At 37.3% G+C, this 15,124-nt stretch overlaps 3 protein-coding genes and 1 non-coding gene across 6 annotated transcripts; 1 reads left to right on the top strand and 3 right to left on the bottom strand.

Annotated features, from left to right (window-relative positions):
• Window positions 1-3,471: 3,471 nt before the first annotated feature.
• On the bottom strand, window positions 3,472-8,462 carry dnaja1 (DnaJ heat shock protein family (Hsp40) member A1). The gene is made up of 9 exons (XM_029500386.1): window positions 8,386-8,462; window positions 7,024-7,175; window positions 6,386-6,575; window positions 5,765-5,869; window positions 5,271-5,498; window positions 5,058-5,172; window positions 4,635-4,750; window positions 4,360-4,460; window positions 3,472-3,793 (listed from the first exon to the last, which is right to left on the bottom strand). The coding sequence occupies exons 2-9, from the start codon at window positions 7,153-7,155 to the stop codon at window positions 3,560-3,562; spliced, it is 1,221 nt and encodes a 406-aa protein (XP_029356246.1). The 5' UTR covers window positions 7,156-7,175; window positions 8,386-8,462; the 3' UTR covers window positions 3,472-3,559.
• A 32-nt stretch (window positions 8,463-8,494) lies between these two features.
• aptx (aprataxin) lies at window positions 8,495-12,271 on the top strand. Of its 3 annotated transcripts, none has more exons than XM_029500416.1 (7): window positions 8,495-8,687; window positions 9,051-9,097; window positions 9,357-9,443; window positions 9,725-9,784; window positions 9,913-10,136; window positions 10,538-10,641; window positions 10,732-12,271. In XM_029500416.1, exons 1-7 carry the CDS (start codon window positions 8,558-8,560, stop codon window positions 10,884-10,886), a joined length of 807 nt encoding a protein of 268 aa, XP_029356276.1. In that variant the 5' UTR covers window positions 8,495-8,557; the 3' UTR covers window positions 10,887-12,271. The 3 variants fall into 3 exon arrangements, with proteins under 3 accessions (XP_029356276.1, XP_029356259.1, XP_029356267.1); XM_029500399.1 differs by having other exon boundaries at window positions 9,357-9,635; window positions 10,732-12,269; XM_029500407.1 differs by lacking the exon at window positions 9,051-9,097 and having other exon boundaries at window positions 9,357-9,635; window positions 10,732-12,270.
• Window positions 12,112-12,185, bottom strand: trnai-aau (transfer RNA isoleucine (anticodon AAU)). The gene has a single exon. It is a non-coding gene; the product is annotated as a tRNA-Ile (tRNA).
• Window positions 12,272-12,422: 151 nt separating the features above from the next.
• On the bottom strand, window positions 12,423-15,124 carry LOC115042298 (dentin sialophosphoprotein-like). Its single transcript, XM_029500428.1, has 9 exons — window positions 14,950-15,124; window positions 14,556-14,610; window positions 14,352-14,399; window positions 14,014-14,067; window positions 13,878-13,904; window positions 13,730-13,771; window positions 13,347-13,388; window positions 13,182-13,241; window positions 12,423-13,094 (listed from the first exon to the last, which is right to left on the bottom strand). Exons 2-9 carry the CDS (start codon window positions 14,607-14,609, stop codon window positions 12,588-12,590), a joined length of 834 nt encoding a protein of 277 aa, XP_029356288.1. The 5' UTR covers window position 14,610; window positions 14,950-15,124; the 3' UTR covers window positions 12,423-12,587.

Here is a 15,124-nt window from a genome sequence, read left to right as displayed (position 1 = left end):
AAGATGAACATCCACCTAGATAGTTTCACCAGCTGCTGGTCCTACAGTCAAGATTTCATTTTTAACCTTTGAAACTTTGGGTTTTTAGATATTGTTAAATTAATCACTGTATTTTTTGCCAGTTATTATTTATATGAAAGTTTTCATATTACTTATGCTTTTTATTGTGAATGAGTCTAGTACAGACAAGAAAGGGGACTGAGTCAGTTTATAAGAGGAACAGCAGGGGAAGGTAAGTGGGAGGGGGGCAATAGAGGATGACTGGGGAGATGGGACACACAAAAGGGTAGGAACTGACATGACTGAGAAGGCAAGGACACAAAGTAAGCCAGACAATGACACGGTAGGACATGATATTATGATCTGTTGGGGGCTATTTTCAGTTGTGACTGCATAAACATAAACTAAACATTGTTCCTACATTCATTGTTATGAAGGTACATGTCAGCCAGTTAGGTGTATTTTGGCTAAATTTCAAATTAGTGACAGCAAGAAATAAATATTCTAGCATATTATTAACCTCATTTATAAACCCCATTTTCTTATAATCACCAAATCTATTTTTAAAACCTTTTTGACAGCCAGTTATTTATAAATAGATTATTTTTAAGCTTTGCTTTATTAACTTTTGCATCACTGTCTAGGTCCTCCATACTGTACACACTGTTCCTCATGGATCCAACTTCACCAGTGCAGTTTGAATCCCCATTTTCATCTCTTCTGTCTTTATTAGACATGAAAATGCATGATGGTGAACTGTCGTGAAAAAGTTTATAATAAACACTGCCTTGTGTTTGGGCATAAACAAACAAAAATCAGGTAAATTATTTGTCAGCGTTTGGTTGATAATAATACTTTTGTATCTCGAATTCAATGATTATGATGATTTGTGCAATCTTCTGTGTTCTCTGCATGCATGCTACCTCAGTTTCACAGTCTAAATGTGGCTCTGCAGTGTTTTTAGTTCTTCTTAATATGCATGATGACTAATGGTTAACCTCAACAGAGCTCCACTGACACATGCTGTAACCTGTGTCTATATAATGTGTTTAACGTGGTCACATCACTATCATTTCATTAACTGTAATTGGTGTTCTTGTGCACAAGTGGGACATGTAAGCCTGCAAAAAACAGAGCTACTGCCTTGGCCAGTGTTTATTATTTGTGCTTCCTGTCATCTATCACTGTGCCATCTAAACCTGTCACTGTTGCAGTGTAAGATGCAATCATTGCACTATTTTCTTTATATTGTAACCGCGTCAGCCATGTTGAAAAGGATTATCAATAAAAATGAAAAACTTGGAATTTGTCACTCTTCTATATCTGCAACAACAATTGCTTCATTTTCTTGTTTCTTGTTTGAAATTCAATGTTACTTTATAGTTGTTATTTTCATCAGGTAACTTATATAAATTTAGAGAATTTATGTGCGTCAGTCTAAGAAGGAAAGGTTTAAATTGTCAATATCCTGAATCCGAAGATACTAATAAGATAGCAACAAGTCAACTGGCAGGAAATATATTCACGTATGGATTTTTTGCAAAACATTAAGTCACAGTGAGATTGACTTTAAGATTATTTGAACACAATTATTTTACTCTTATGGATTCCTGAGTTATATGTTTTGTAAGGTCACATGCACATTTGACAATCAATTTGACATTAAACTTCAGTTCATCTTTAAGAGTAAAAGGAAATTTGTACTAATTCTGAGGAGATTCCCTTCAGCAATTCCTGAAATATTGCATTCACAAGGCCAAAACAGCATTTTGGCGACTGTGACCAAAAACCTCTCTCAAATGTTTTATTGCACATTTAAAGGTTGGTAGAGGATGAAACTGTGACACAGCCTCTGTAATCTTGTGGTGTAACTTGAGCAGATCACTCGCTAAAACAAAAACACTGCAATTAAATGGTGATACTACAATTTAGAAAGACCAATAAAATGCTTTTAATTAGAAAACACGAGCACAAACAAGTAAATTATTGGTCCTAACACACATACTGTTATAATCAAGACGTGAACAATATATTTGAGCAGAGTACCTCCTCACATTATGAGTACTTATAAATCTGCATCTGCTTTCAAGAACAATCAAATAGTTTAAGGAACCCCTCTCTCTTCCATGAGCATAGTTATGTTTTACAACATCCATGGCAAAGATCATCTATGAATAAAATCAAGTCGCGCTATCAAGTAGTTTCAAGTTTAACAATAAGGCTGTCAAACAGGCACACACATCAATGAGGTATCAGGTGTGCCGATTTTAAGTCCCATTTGGCATCTATTAGATTAAAATCACAAAAAAAGAAGAAAAAAAAAAACAAAAACAAAACAAGTCTTCTATTCTTATCTTCTAATTCCAATAATTTTAAAAGCCTGTGCCTGAATGATGAAGAACTTAGACATTAGGCACCCTTTCTTTCTTCAATTTGTGTGCAACTTGGCACTTAACATTTTTTAAGACATTTAAACATTTGCCTTCAAGACATTAGTGCACATTATGTCTCAGTTGTCTGTGTAACTTTCTGCTAAAACCCCAAACTAAATCAAATCTGGAATAAAGTATGCGACAGTAAACATTCATAGTCTGAGCAAAGTTGTCCAGATAACTTGCTTCTTGAAAACCCCACACAAACTGTTCAGGCTTTTAGTGGTTTTTACTCATTTTTGATCGTCTGCCTTAGGATCCCATGCATATTTAAATCATATATACATACAGAGATGTCTGGACTTTTGGACCCTACTATACATACAAATGTATGAGATGCTCCGCTTTCTACAGAAACAAAAGTTGCATTACAACTAATGGCAGTTGAAAAAGATTAATTGAAATAAACTAAAATATTTATTTGGATAATCCACATTTTAGTGACTTGAATCTAAGTATTCTCCTGCCTAAGTTAATATTAATATGACATCTTTCTGTCACTTTGTTGAGATTATTTAATAATGTCTAGAAAATAGCCCTTGAACGGGTGAAACTGCATAAGCGTCGTTGTCAAGGATCATGCATATCTGTCATATCTTGACAAATGTGTTATCAACAATTGTTTCACAACAAATGCTTTCGTAACACTAGAGGAAAAAAATATTTTTCAAATTAATATACGTCATTAGTTTTAACTGCATAAAAAGCAGGAAGTCTTTGTTTACACGTTTTCTTTTCTCTGAAACAGCTGGAATACCAACTCCCGTCTAGAATCACAGTGTAACTAGGTTAAGTAATAAAAAAAGATAAAGACAAAGAAAACAAGATCCTAGAGATGACATGAATCTCATTCAGAGGATACTTTAGAGGATAGTTTAATCCTGGACATTAAAATAGTCCCCTCAATCCAAAAACCATCACAATAAATAAGGAGGGCATTGAAATTCAGGAATGAGGAAAAAAAAAGTAATAATAATAAACAAACAACAAAAAAACTAACTAAACTAAACTGCAGGGTAAACATGTGATTTTGAGGGACTTGATTAAATAAAAAGTGCAGAAAATATCAAAAAGGTGCATTTTTTTTTTTTTGTAAATGAGGGTTCAGGCTTCAATCTAGTTGTTACTTAAGACGTCTGGCACTGGACACCTCCAGTGCTGCTGTAATCATCTTCATCCATGCAGCAATTCTGACGATGGCGTCGTTTCCTGTTCCCAAAGTCACAGTCCTCCAGGTCAGCATAGATGTATAGGTCATCGTCCATACTTTCAGGCTGTTCTGCATCCATCTTCTCTGGCAGGTAGAGCTCCAGCTCCTTCAGCTTGTTCTTGGGAAGAAAGTTGGTTTGCGGGAACACCACCTAATACAAACAAGCATGACAAACATGTTCACAGCTCTGGACTTTCTCAGGTAAATAACAAAAAAGGTCCCAAACTGTAAAAAACTGAATTTTATTTGTTTAAATTATAGCACAGGTCTTGGTTTTGTATGAATACTGTGAGATTATCTTAATTCAAACCATCCATTTTCCTCTACTTTGGACAATAACCTTTAAAAACCATTTTACAGAAAACCTGTGAGAGAAGTAGAGTCCATTTAACATAGCCCATATTCCATGTCGTCTGAATTCTTGTTTTGACCAGTGCACTCACCCCTTAACGGTCATTACTCAGAATGCAAGTCTAAGACTCTTCTGTCTTGGCTTTGCTTTCAAAACATTGCAGTCTACCGCCATTTCGACATACAGTCTGTGTTAAACCAGATAATACTGCTCCTGATCTGTTGTACTGGTTTGCACAGTAGCTAGCAGCTGACTTCTCCCCCGCTGCCCCTGTGTGTACTCTCTAAGAGCACGTGGATAACAAAAAGCAAAGTATGTGTCAGCCTAATGTGTTTGTCAGCAAGAGATTTTGAAAAAAGTCTTACTGAGAAGTGAATAACAAGTCGTCCCTTCTCAAACGGTCTGCGATACGTTGGCATCCCTTCATTCAAGACGCATTTTGTGTCTCCGGGTTTGATGAGCTCCCCTGTTATAAAAAACAAACAAAAAAAATAAATTAAAAATAAAAATAAAAACACAAAATACACATATTTAAACATGGGTCACCTTAGTTATTAAAACATAGTAAAATATATGAAAACCATTTTTATAGCACATACAACAATACAATACCATCATACTATGCAGGTAATGATTTTACCTGGATGTGAGGTGATGAGGAGAGTTCTGTTATCCAGTGTCTGAACAGGTTTCTTGAAACCACACAAAGCTTCAACCAACTGAAGCTCCATGGACATGATCAAGTCTGCTCCTTTCCTGATGTCAATAGCAAGAACAAGTTAAGGAAAATAAAAAAGCAGAGGTGAATTTCATGGGTTGGCTGCATGGTTTTAAAAAGCTCCACTATCCACTTCAACTGTCATCTTCATGGAAGACAAATAAAAATTGTCAAGCTTAGATGATTGAACAACTTTAACAGGTTACAATATCAAATGTTACAGTGAGCCTCTGAAAACTTCTGGATTTTAAACAGGCATACATATACCATGATACAGCCAGTATCACCAAGTCCTTCAGTAAAAGGTAACATCTGTAACAGAACACAGAGCAGAGAGTATTTCACCTGGTGAAGTGTGGATGTTCTCGCTGATCCAGGACAATGACAATATCACCTGGCTCAAGTCCTGGCTCCTGATCTCCCTCCCCATGGAAAACTATCTTCTGGCTATCCCTCATTCCTGCGGCAGTGAGAAGAACGGATAATGTCAGCACAATGTTTTTTCTGGTTTTGATTTGACCTTAAACCAGTACTAGATTAATTTCGATTAACTCTCACCTTTGTCAATGTGGACCTCCAAAATCTTCTTCTCGCGCAGGATCTTCCGACCTCCACATGATTTGCAGCGGTCCTTCTGGCTGATTCTCTGTCCTTGGCCCTGACAGCTGTGGCATACTGTGGACACTTGCTGTACCATACCTGGTATTAACTGATGCACACGGACCTGCATACCTGTACCATGGCAAGTCATGCACATCTGTGCTGCTCCTTTTCGACTCCCTCGACCTAATAAGAAAAATAAAAATAAAATTAAGAAAAGAGTTAGGCCATCTTTGTGTTAAATGTGACTTGTATCCACACTGAACTGTTTTAACCTAGTTGGAAGGGGTTTGATTACATTTACGAGAGTAATGCTTTTTTTTTTTTTTTTTTTTTAAATGAGACACGTAGCCCTTAAATGGATCTTTGAGTGCTGAGGGCCCTGCTTGTACAACAAATGCACCAAGTGGTTACACTGACCAAAGTTTGCAAGTCGATCGCCAAAGTCATACCTTCACATCTCTCACAGACGGCATTCTTCTGGACACTAAGTTTTCTTGTTGATCCATTATAAAGATCTTCCAATGTCACTGTGATCTGATGAACAATGTTCTTCCCTGTGGTGGAAGCAAACATTTCAATCATGAGACAAAACAAAGAACAATACTGTTTTTGAAATAGTTATCAAGATTTCATCACTGCTCTGGTGTTTTATCCCCAAATATATATCAGCAAGTATATATCAATACATATCATACTCCTTCTATATTATATTACTTCACACAAACCTAAATAAAATCTTTAGTCACAACTGAAGCAGTGTATACGGCATTAGTGCCCTATTAAAAGGGGAATCATTTATTATAACTCTAAATCCTTCCGTAGGTAACACAGTGACAAAGGATCCTGTCATGGTTTTAGTTTCACTGTTATGTTTAGAGTTCTGTGTCTGGTTCGAGTTTGCTCGGTTTATAGTGTTCACATCCTGTTTTATTTTGAAAATCTTGTTCGAGTTCTGTTTCGCTCATGTTGATTGCCTTCCCTACCCTAATGTGGTTCAACTCTGTCTTGTCTAGTCACTGTATTTAACTTTTTGCAAACGTTAACATCTTTGAAGCTCACAGATCTATTACCTTTTCGCTCTCTGTGCATCCGACTTCCTCCACCAAAAAATAAGTCAAAAATGTCCATGGGTGATGCAAAGCCTCCACTGCCGCCACCACCAGTTCCTCCTTCCTTTATAGCCTTTTCACCTCCCCGATCATACACTTCTCTCTTCTTGGCATCGGACAACACCTCATATGCCTGTGAGATCTGTTTGAACTACAAAAAACAGAAAACACTTTTCAAAACATCCTTGGCAGGGCAAATTAACAAAGAGGTCAACTGAACAAAAATGCTCCGAACCTATTTCATTTCGTGCACCGACTTAGATTTAATATTTCATTGACTGATATGTGACATCCAGAATTCAAACTAAATTTAAATAACACAGTTAAATGCCGAAAATATGAGCTCTGCTCTCAGTGCTGACAAATTCAGAAACTTTATTTCCTTTTTGTTAATGCCATAAAGATTTTCTCACATTTTTTTAATCTCAGCAACTGCTTCAAATTAAGACGCCAAATAATACAATAGAGAAGTACAATTCTAGCTCCCTCAATCTTTGTGTATGAAAGGTGGGGTCTAATTTTAGTATGAGACTGCAACTATTATGCAAAAAAGAATTACCGCAGTTGCTTATGTCAATGTTTCTGTGTGCAAAACTTACCTTCTCTCCTTGTGTCGGATTTTTGTCAGGGTGAAATTTTAAGGCTAGTTTGCGATAGGCCTTTTTCAGTTCATCAGGAGTAGCACTGGGTTTCACCCCCAGTGTGTCATAGAAACCTGTTTCCTTAACCATGTTTGCCTTTAAGAAATGACCTTGGAAGAACAAAAGACAAAAAAACTAAAATAAAGTTAAATAAATAAATAGCACAATGAGTATTCCAATGCTGAGCTCCAATTTAGCCCTTAAACACCTCCTAGCTTGACCACAGAAATACTATCAGGATGACCTTCCCTGCGAATACTTGACCTCTAAACTATGAGCATAACAACGGAACAGGGATTTGAATTAAAATGTATTTGTTTTGCAAACAAATAGGTGAGAATTGAAATGAAGATGAATTTGTTGAACATCTGTAGCGACCAAAATGAGGCCTTAATGACAGGAAAAAAGAATATCACCACCATGGCTGAACTTTGTGAGAGGCCCTTAAATTGAAAACTACTTTTGAGGATGGATTCAGCAAAGTACGTAAATGTTACAGGACAAAGTATTCTTAAACTGGAGCCCAAATCAATAAATGCAACTGTACGAAAATTACACCACACATCAGACAATCATACAACCTATGTAATTTTACTTCCATGAAGGCTTTTATCAATCAGTGTTGTTAGCATGGTTTTCATGCAGTAGTAGAAATAGTCTGCCTCCAGGTGATGTGGCATAGCCAACAGGTTTCGATTGCTCGAAAGCACGTGGGTAGATGTTTAACATGTCATATTTACAGGACGAAGCTGATCTCGAGGAGCGGTGGGAAAAATAATGCTAAAACAAACAGAAAGCAGCCATGGCATCTGAAACAGCGGTTGTTTCGAAGGTTTGTTAACTTTTATCTCCTCTTGGAAATATGTAGCTGAGTCCCCCCAAAACATTCGCATACAACTGCTACAACGTTTGGACCATTGGCCTGACACACAAAGTTCAACAAAGAGATGCGACACAGCAGGTTTCACCTCTCCCTCCTTTAACACGTCATGTTCTGCTTTGATTGCAGTGCTCACATTTCAGGGGCCAGGCGCCTAAATCGCCAACTCAGTGACCATCACAGTTTTATTCCCAGTTAACACGAGTCGTGACTCAGGTCAACACTTAGACAAACAGCTGTCACTGCGCTCAGGATGACAACAATAACCGAATTTCACATTCACCAGGCCCGCCCTGCTGTAGCGCTGATTGCCCGGCTAATGCTAACACGATAGCAAACCTTTCCCTTTCCCTTTCGACGTCTGGCCAAAAATAAAAAGAAACGTGACCCGCAGTTTAAGACAACGTGTGTATATGTACGACTGAATTGTTATTTCAGACCTTAAAGGGCGACGGCGGTATGAATCCTGAAGAGTTCAGGGCAGACTTCAGCTCGCAACCCCACTTCCAGATTTTTCTCTGTGACGTCAACTTACTGCGACGAGGAATCGGCAAACAAAACATGCGTGAATCTCGGGTAAAACAAAAGATTATCTGAAAAAAGGATGACAAAATGCCAATTTGTTGGCTTATCAGCGAGGAGGGCAGCCATAAACCAATTCAGCTGCCCCATTCACAGGCAGTTGTCCTGGGTCGAGGTCCAGAAACGACTATTAAAGACAAAAAATGCTCCAGGCAACAAGGTAATATACTGACGCTGGCCATGTTAGCTGGTAGCTACACTGCTAAAGCTTCACATCGTGCATTAACTAAGCATTATAAGACCGCGTTCAAAACTCACTTGTGTGAGTCAAAAGTAACCAAATACGTGTTCTTTAATACAAAATTCAGGAACTTCGCCGTACATTTCCACTTCATTTATTTAACGGGTTTATTAACTCGTTATTCCACAGATTAGGACCTAATTACCAACTGACTCGTTTAAACTGTTAAAAGCTTCTGTAAAATATATTTTCTCAAATTCTATGAATTTATTGTGTCTTGGAATAGCAGAGAGATGTTTTGACCTATTTTAACATGTGTAAATGTTATCCCTTCCCAACCAGTTGAACTGAAAGCAGAATGCAACAAAGGTTATGTCAAAGTTAAACAGGTAAGAGTAATAAAAAAAACAACAACAAAACAATAATGTTGTGTTAAGGAGAAATTAAAAAAGAATATTATGAATCAAATTCGAATTACCCTGAGTCCTTGCTGCCATCATACATATCAATTGCTGAACATTTTATAATATTTATGCCTGCCTGCCTGCCTGGAGTAGTAATTGTTTATATTCATGTTTTTATCCGATCACTTAAAGCTCTTCCACAGGTTTTATAACACTCTGTGTTTTGTCCATCTTTATTCCAAAGCTGGGTGCAAACCCAACCTCCATAGATGCTGCAGTGGTGGGCACAGGCAATGAAGTCAAAATGAAACCTGGACAGCAGCTTTATATTGTCAACCAGCTCTATCCATACACTATACAGTTTAAGGAGGAGCCAGCAGGCAACCACCGTGGCACTAAAAGACCACAAGAATCAGTGTCTGAGGACAGAGACACTTGGAGAGAGGACCCAAAAATGAAAGCAGCAAAGCAGACAGAGAAAGTCTTAGTATCAGTCAGCCATGGAGAAGTCACAAAACGTAGTGTAAGTAAAAGGTTTGTGTCTGTCTATGTTTTTGCACATATTTAAAATTGTGAAAAGAAAAGAAACATGTTAACTGAAATCTGTTGTAGGAAACTGTTGGACATTGGAGCCAAGGTCTGAAGAGTTCAATGCATGACCCAAAGATGCAGGTAGCTGTTGTTTGAAAAAAAAAAAAAAAAAAGTTATGATTTGTGTGATGCAGCTTGACCTGGATCATCAAGCTTGACTGCATGATTGATATTAAAGCTATTAAATATTAGTGTTTCCATTTTTCTAGGTATACAAAGATGATAGAGTTGTAGTAATTAAAGATAAATACCCCAAAGCTCGCTACCACTGGCTGGTCCTCCCATGGCAATCAATCCCCAGCCTGAAGGCTTTACGTGAAGAGCACCGTGATCTGGTTAAACACATGCAGCAGGTTGCTGACCAGATGGTTCAGCAGTGCCCTGATGCTAGCTCACGTTTCCGCACAGGGTACCATGCCATCCCAAGTATGAGGTCAGTGAGGTTAACTGCTTGAATGTTATGTCTACATTGAAACTTTTGACATTTGCTAAAGAATCTTTAGTATGTAAGTCATTTCATGTTACTTATCCTTCACTGAACCTGAAATACATATCTTTACCCACCTTGCACTTACGCCTTCACCTAACACAATCTTTTTCCTTTCTCCGGAGATGTCTGACCCTTTTAATTTCCTAAATTAAATGCAGCAATATTTTATTTGATATGCCTTGCTTTTTTATGCATTATAAGGCTTTACAATTCTTTGTCGTAATTCTTTCTTTGTCACCTAATAATAGGTGTGCCTGATCTAAAACTGAACAGTCAAAGCATGTATCACAAAACCAGTTTATACTTGCAAGACATCAACCTACTTTGTTGTTATCTACTTTTAGTCATGTTCATCTCCATGTGATCAGCCAGGATTTCGACTCTCCTTGTTTAAAGAACAAAAAGCACTGGAACTCATTCACAACTGACTATTTCATTGAATCTCAAGGTGAGAGTGAATGCTGTTTGTTTTTGGTGTATTCATCTCACTAATAAACTTTGCGCAAAGCTGCAAATATAAACTTTTCTTTATTGGCAGATATCATTCAGATGCTTGAAACAAATGGAAGGGTTACTGTGAAAGAAGGCAGCAGTGAGTTGTTGAAACTACCTCTTCGATGTCACATGTGTCACAAAGAGCTTCTCACTATTCCAACTCTGAAGGAACACCTGAAATCTCACTTTCTCAAATAACAGTATGTCCTCCAGGCAGAAACATTGATCACAGCATCGACATAAGACTCTTGGCACGTTGGACATAATTTTGACACCTGTTGCTTACGATTAATCATTTTGTGAAATGTGTCATTGACTATTGTAATTATATGCACAGGATGCAATATCCAGGTACAGCTCTTGTTGTATTTTCAACATATTAGTTATTCAGTAGGTTTAAAGGGTGAGCCTTGAGCCTTGGTCTTCCTAATTGTGTTTGAAAGATGTATTAAAGGGTTTTTTTTCTTTTGATTTAAAAAGAAAGGGAAACAATTATATTCGATCAGCCATCTGCATAGAGTATTTCTGTCAGATCCGCTTTTATCTTTAAAAGGACATGCAGAAGAATCCAAACGTTACCAGACAGTGAATAATTTAAGTGTGTGGAAAATTATAACTATGTGCCTAAACAAAGGGCCATGGTTTCTCTGTGATTACGCCCAGTAAAATGCTGATACTACAGTGCTTCATTCTGTTGTATCACAAGGAGGAAAATGCAGCCCCAATCCAGCCATAGTCCACCCACAGAGGTGTCTCCACTTAATATGGCTGACAAGCCTTCTGAGAAATGAGTGGGTGTTCACAGACATTGCGTGGTCGACATTTCCCTAATTCTATTGGTCATTTTCTTTGCTTGTTACAGTGGGGCCTCTTATTTGATGCAATTATGTAATTCCTATCAAAATTCATCTTAATTTCAAAATAAGCAGATGCCCGATCATCCAGAATGAAGGAAAACAAAGGGAGGGTTTGCAGGGGGTTCAATCTTCTCCAGTAAACATAACAGCATGAAGGGTTTGGAGTTTGTCGCCATCTACTGCTGACTTATAAAACATGCAAAGCCCAAAACTTCGGCATTGCATGTTTCTTAAAACGTTGCCTTAATCAGGAACACACTGGGTGTTATCAGGATAAATTAATCTTGTTTATTTTCAACCACATAATGTTTTTGTTTTGTGAATGCTATGAGTGTATCACGTTTTTCATCGTAAAAAAAATAAAAATAGAGAATTTAACGACAAAATTCGGATTAGATTTTTATTTACGAGGTTTATTTGTGAACAGAGTGAATAGAGTTGTGACAAACCATCGATATAATCCATACATGGGAAATGTCTCCTGTAAATATGTAATCATATATAAATAAGTGAATTGTTGACAAGATAAATTAATTAATAAAAAAATAATAATAAAAAAAGACTGTTGGCCCGTACGGGGATCGAACCCGCGACCTTGGCGTTATTAGCACCACGCTCTAACCAACTGAGCTAACCGGCCGCCGTGTAGAGAAGCTTTCCACTAATATCTAATATTTAATATTTCATATTGTATAAAGTCTTACTCTGCAGATTTATTAAATGCATTGTCACAATTCCCTCCAGAGTGTTGTTTTGTTTAAAATAGTTACATATACTCTAAGTATTCTTGAGTAAGTTAATGTATGGAGTAATTTAGTTTTTTTTCTCTGCCTCTCAGTGTTATATGTACAAAAAAAGCACAGATATAAGTTCCAGATTCCATGATTACATTATCTGTTTATTATTATCAAAACAAAGTAAATGGTTGGCTACATCATCACATTAATAATCACATACATGAATCAGCTGCAGATACTGCCACATAATATTTGGAAACAACCGGCAAGAGCAAAGTGTCCAGGCAGCTCATGTAAAGGTGTCATCATCTCCTTAAACTTAACTCCCTCTCGTCCTCATCTGGCACCATCAGATTGTCCACGTAGTAATGGGGGTCATCTCCTACGGCCTGGAAGAAATCCTCTTCACTTTCACAGCTCTCGGTTCCGTTCACACAGTCATTGATTTTGATCTGCTGCTGCTCCGTACTGTCGCTGGCATCGCTGTCCTCTGTGCTCTTGCTGGCATCACTGCTGTCACTGCTGTCACTCGTCTCGTTGCTCTCGCTGCTGGTGCTGTCAGTGGTGGCAGTAGTCATGGCAGTCATGTCGCTGGTCTCTGAGCTCTCGCTGCTCGTGTCACTGCTGTCTGTGGGGCTCTTCATCAACAGCAGGGTTGTTTGGCTTTGGCTGCCATTGGTCTTCTGTTTGACGGAGGTGTGAGGGGGCTGTTGCAGCTCCTCGCTCAGGTCATCTGTTTGACTTTTGACCTCTGTGCTGTAGTCCTCTGCGCTCACATTTTGGATGATGCTGGCATAGACTTGAACCAAACTCTTTTCAGGCGACAAACAGAGTATAATGTGACTGAACATTACAACTTCAATCTCAGCTAAAACATGATCTGTGAAATATTTTCTCACCTTTCGAACATTCTCCTCGCTGCCCATGCTGTTGTCTCTGGTTTCAGCCATTAAGTCAGTCTTAAAAAAAAAAAACAAGTTAAAAATGACAAATATGCAAAATCATAATTTTGTCTTTGGAAAATGAACTTGGTCTTGTAAATATATGACTTAATTTAATCTTACCCCATCGTCCTCATCTGACTGGCTGTTACTCTCCTCTGAAGTCTGTTTTGTTTTTTTGGGGGGAGACAAATACTAAGTCAGAAAATAATGCAAAGTCTGTTGTTTCTTTAATAGTTATACTGTATAGCTATAGGAACAAGAATGCCGATCTACAAAACAGCATTTATGTTGTTGTTATGTTTTATAAGTGTAATAAATATATAACGGGCTACCCTATACCAGAGACACAGTTCTTCTTTCTTTTGTTTTGTTTAATTTTGCACTTTGGCTTTAATTTACGTCAGCAATTTCCAATAGTGCATTTTGACTTTGCACTCTTGCTCCCACAACTCTGCGCATCTGATGGATGAACCATAAGGTAGATCAAGTGTGATGTACTCAACCTTCTCCTCTGATGTGGATTCTGATGATTCTGACTCTGAACTCTGGAAGCAAAGACAAATCATGTAAGAAACATTTTGAGCATAGATAATCAAAATCACAATGATTAGATGGTTTTATCTTTGTGGGAGATTGGAAATAGTGACTCACTTGATTTGAGTCGATTTCTTCAGAACTCTGCAAAACAAAGAGGAATAGACATCCATTTATCTTAAGCTCAACAATTAGAGTCTTCTACAGCAGAAAATGAACATTTACTCTTTCCTGTAATAAATGTAAACAGTACCTGGAGCTCAGAGGTGCTATTTTCAGAAGATTGAGAAACTGACAAACTCTCAGTCTGTGAAAAAAAAACAAAGTAAGCATGTGCTGAAGCATATTTAATTATACCCTTTAACTGCCGTTAACAACCATCACATTCATTTGCAATCCATTCATACACATATGGGTGCGGACATACAGTGCAGTAAACACTAGTCTCTGCAATAGGAATTGTCTTTTGGTTTGGATAATCTTTAAGTAGCTGCACCTATTGTGTCAGAGGGATTCAGATTTTTTATTTATGTGGAATGAATTTGTTAGGTATTGCATTAAACAGAGGAGAACATTTCTGATGGTACTCACTGTGTTTGCATCAAGCTCATTTGATTTCAAAAGGACATTTAATGAAATCTATCAGAAAGGAAACACAAATGAGTAAAATGTAAGAATTTCTACAACTTTTGGAAGTGATAGATATTTTGGATAAAACAGCTTTTAAATGTGCATCAAATCACATATTTTTTTTTTTAGATATTTAACAGCCTGTGTTAATAGAGTCATACTTACTGGATTGGCTAAAATTGCTCCAATCAGACAAAATATTACTACTGTGATCTTCATTCTGTAAAAAGCATATGGAATATTTGAGGCAAGCTAGCTTGCAAACATAAAAGTACACTATATAAAAATACCAATTTGTGTAGTGGATAGCAAAAGCAATATGTTGTATTAATAAAATTATCTTCCACTTGAGCTACTAATGTTAAGATATCATTGACAAGCATAATAAAATGGAAATATGACAAATAAAAGCAGACTTAAAAAAGGAAACAAAATTTAGTAGATGGTAACTGAGAGTGACAATTTGACAATTCAGAATTATGAACTGAGACTGTATGAAAGAAAAACATTCAACAAAAAACATTAATCTGTTCTAATCAGTCAGTAAATGATAATTTACCTTCAGTTGCAGACGGAAGAGCCTAGTCTATATCCTGAGCCACGTATGGAAGCTAGCACTTGAGACAGTTAAAGGATGATGTGTGGATATGCTGCATAAAACACCTAAAACCCCACTATATAAGTAACTTCACTTAACGTGATTACATCACTTCCTTCCGGATGTCTGCTCTCCT

The sequence above is a fragment of the Echeneis naucrates genome, chromosome 1 (assembly GCF_900963305.1).
Source record: "Echeneis naucrates chromosome 1, fEcheNa1.1, whole genome shotgun sequence".
Lineage (NCBI taxonomy): Eukaryota > Metazoa > Chordata > Actinopteri > Carangiformes > Echeneidae > Echeneis > Echeneis naucrates.
The sequence above is the reverse complement of the archived record's forward strand: the minus strand, read 5'-3'. Positions and strand labels throughout refer to the sequence as shown.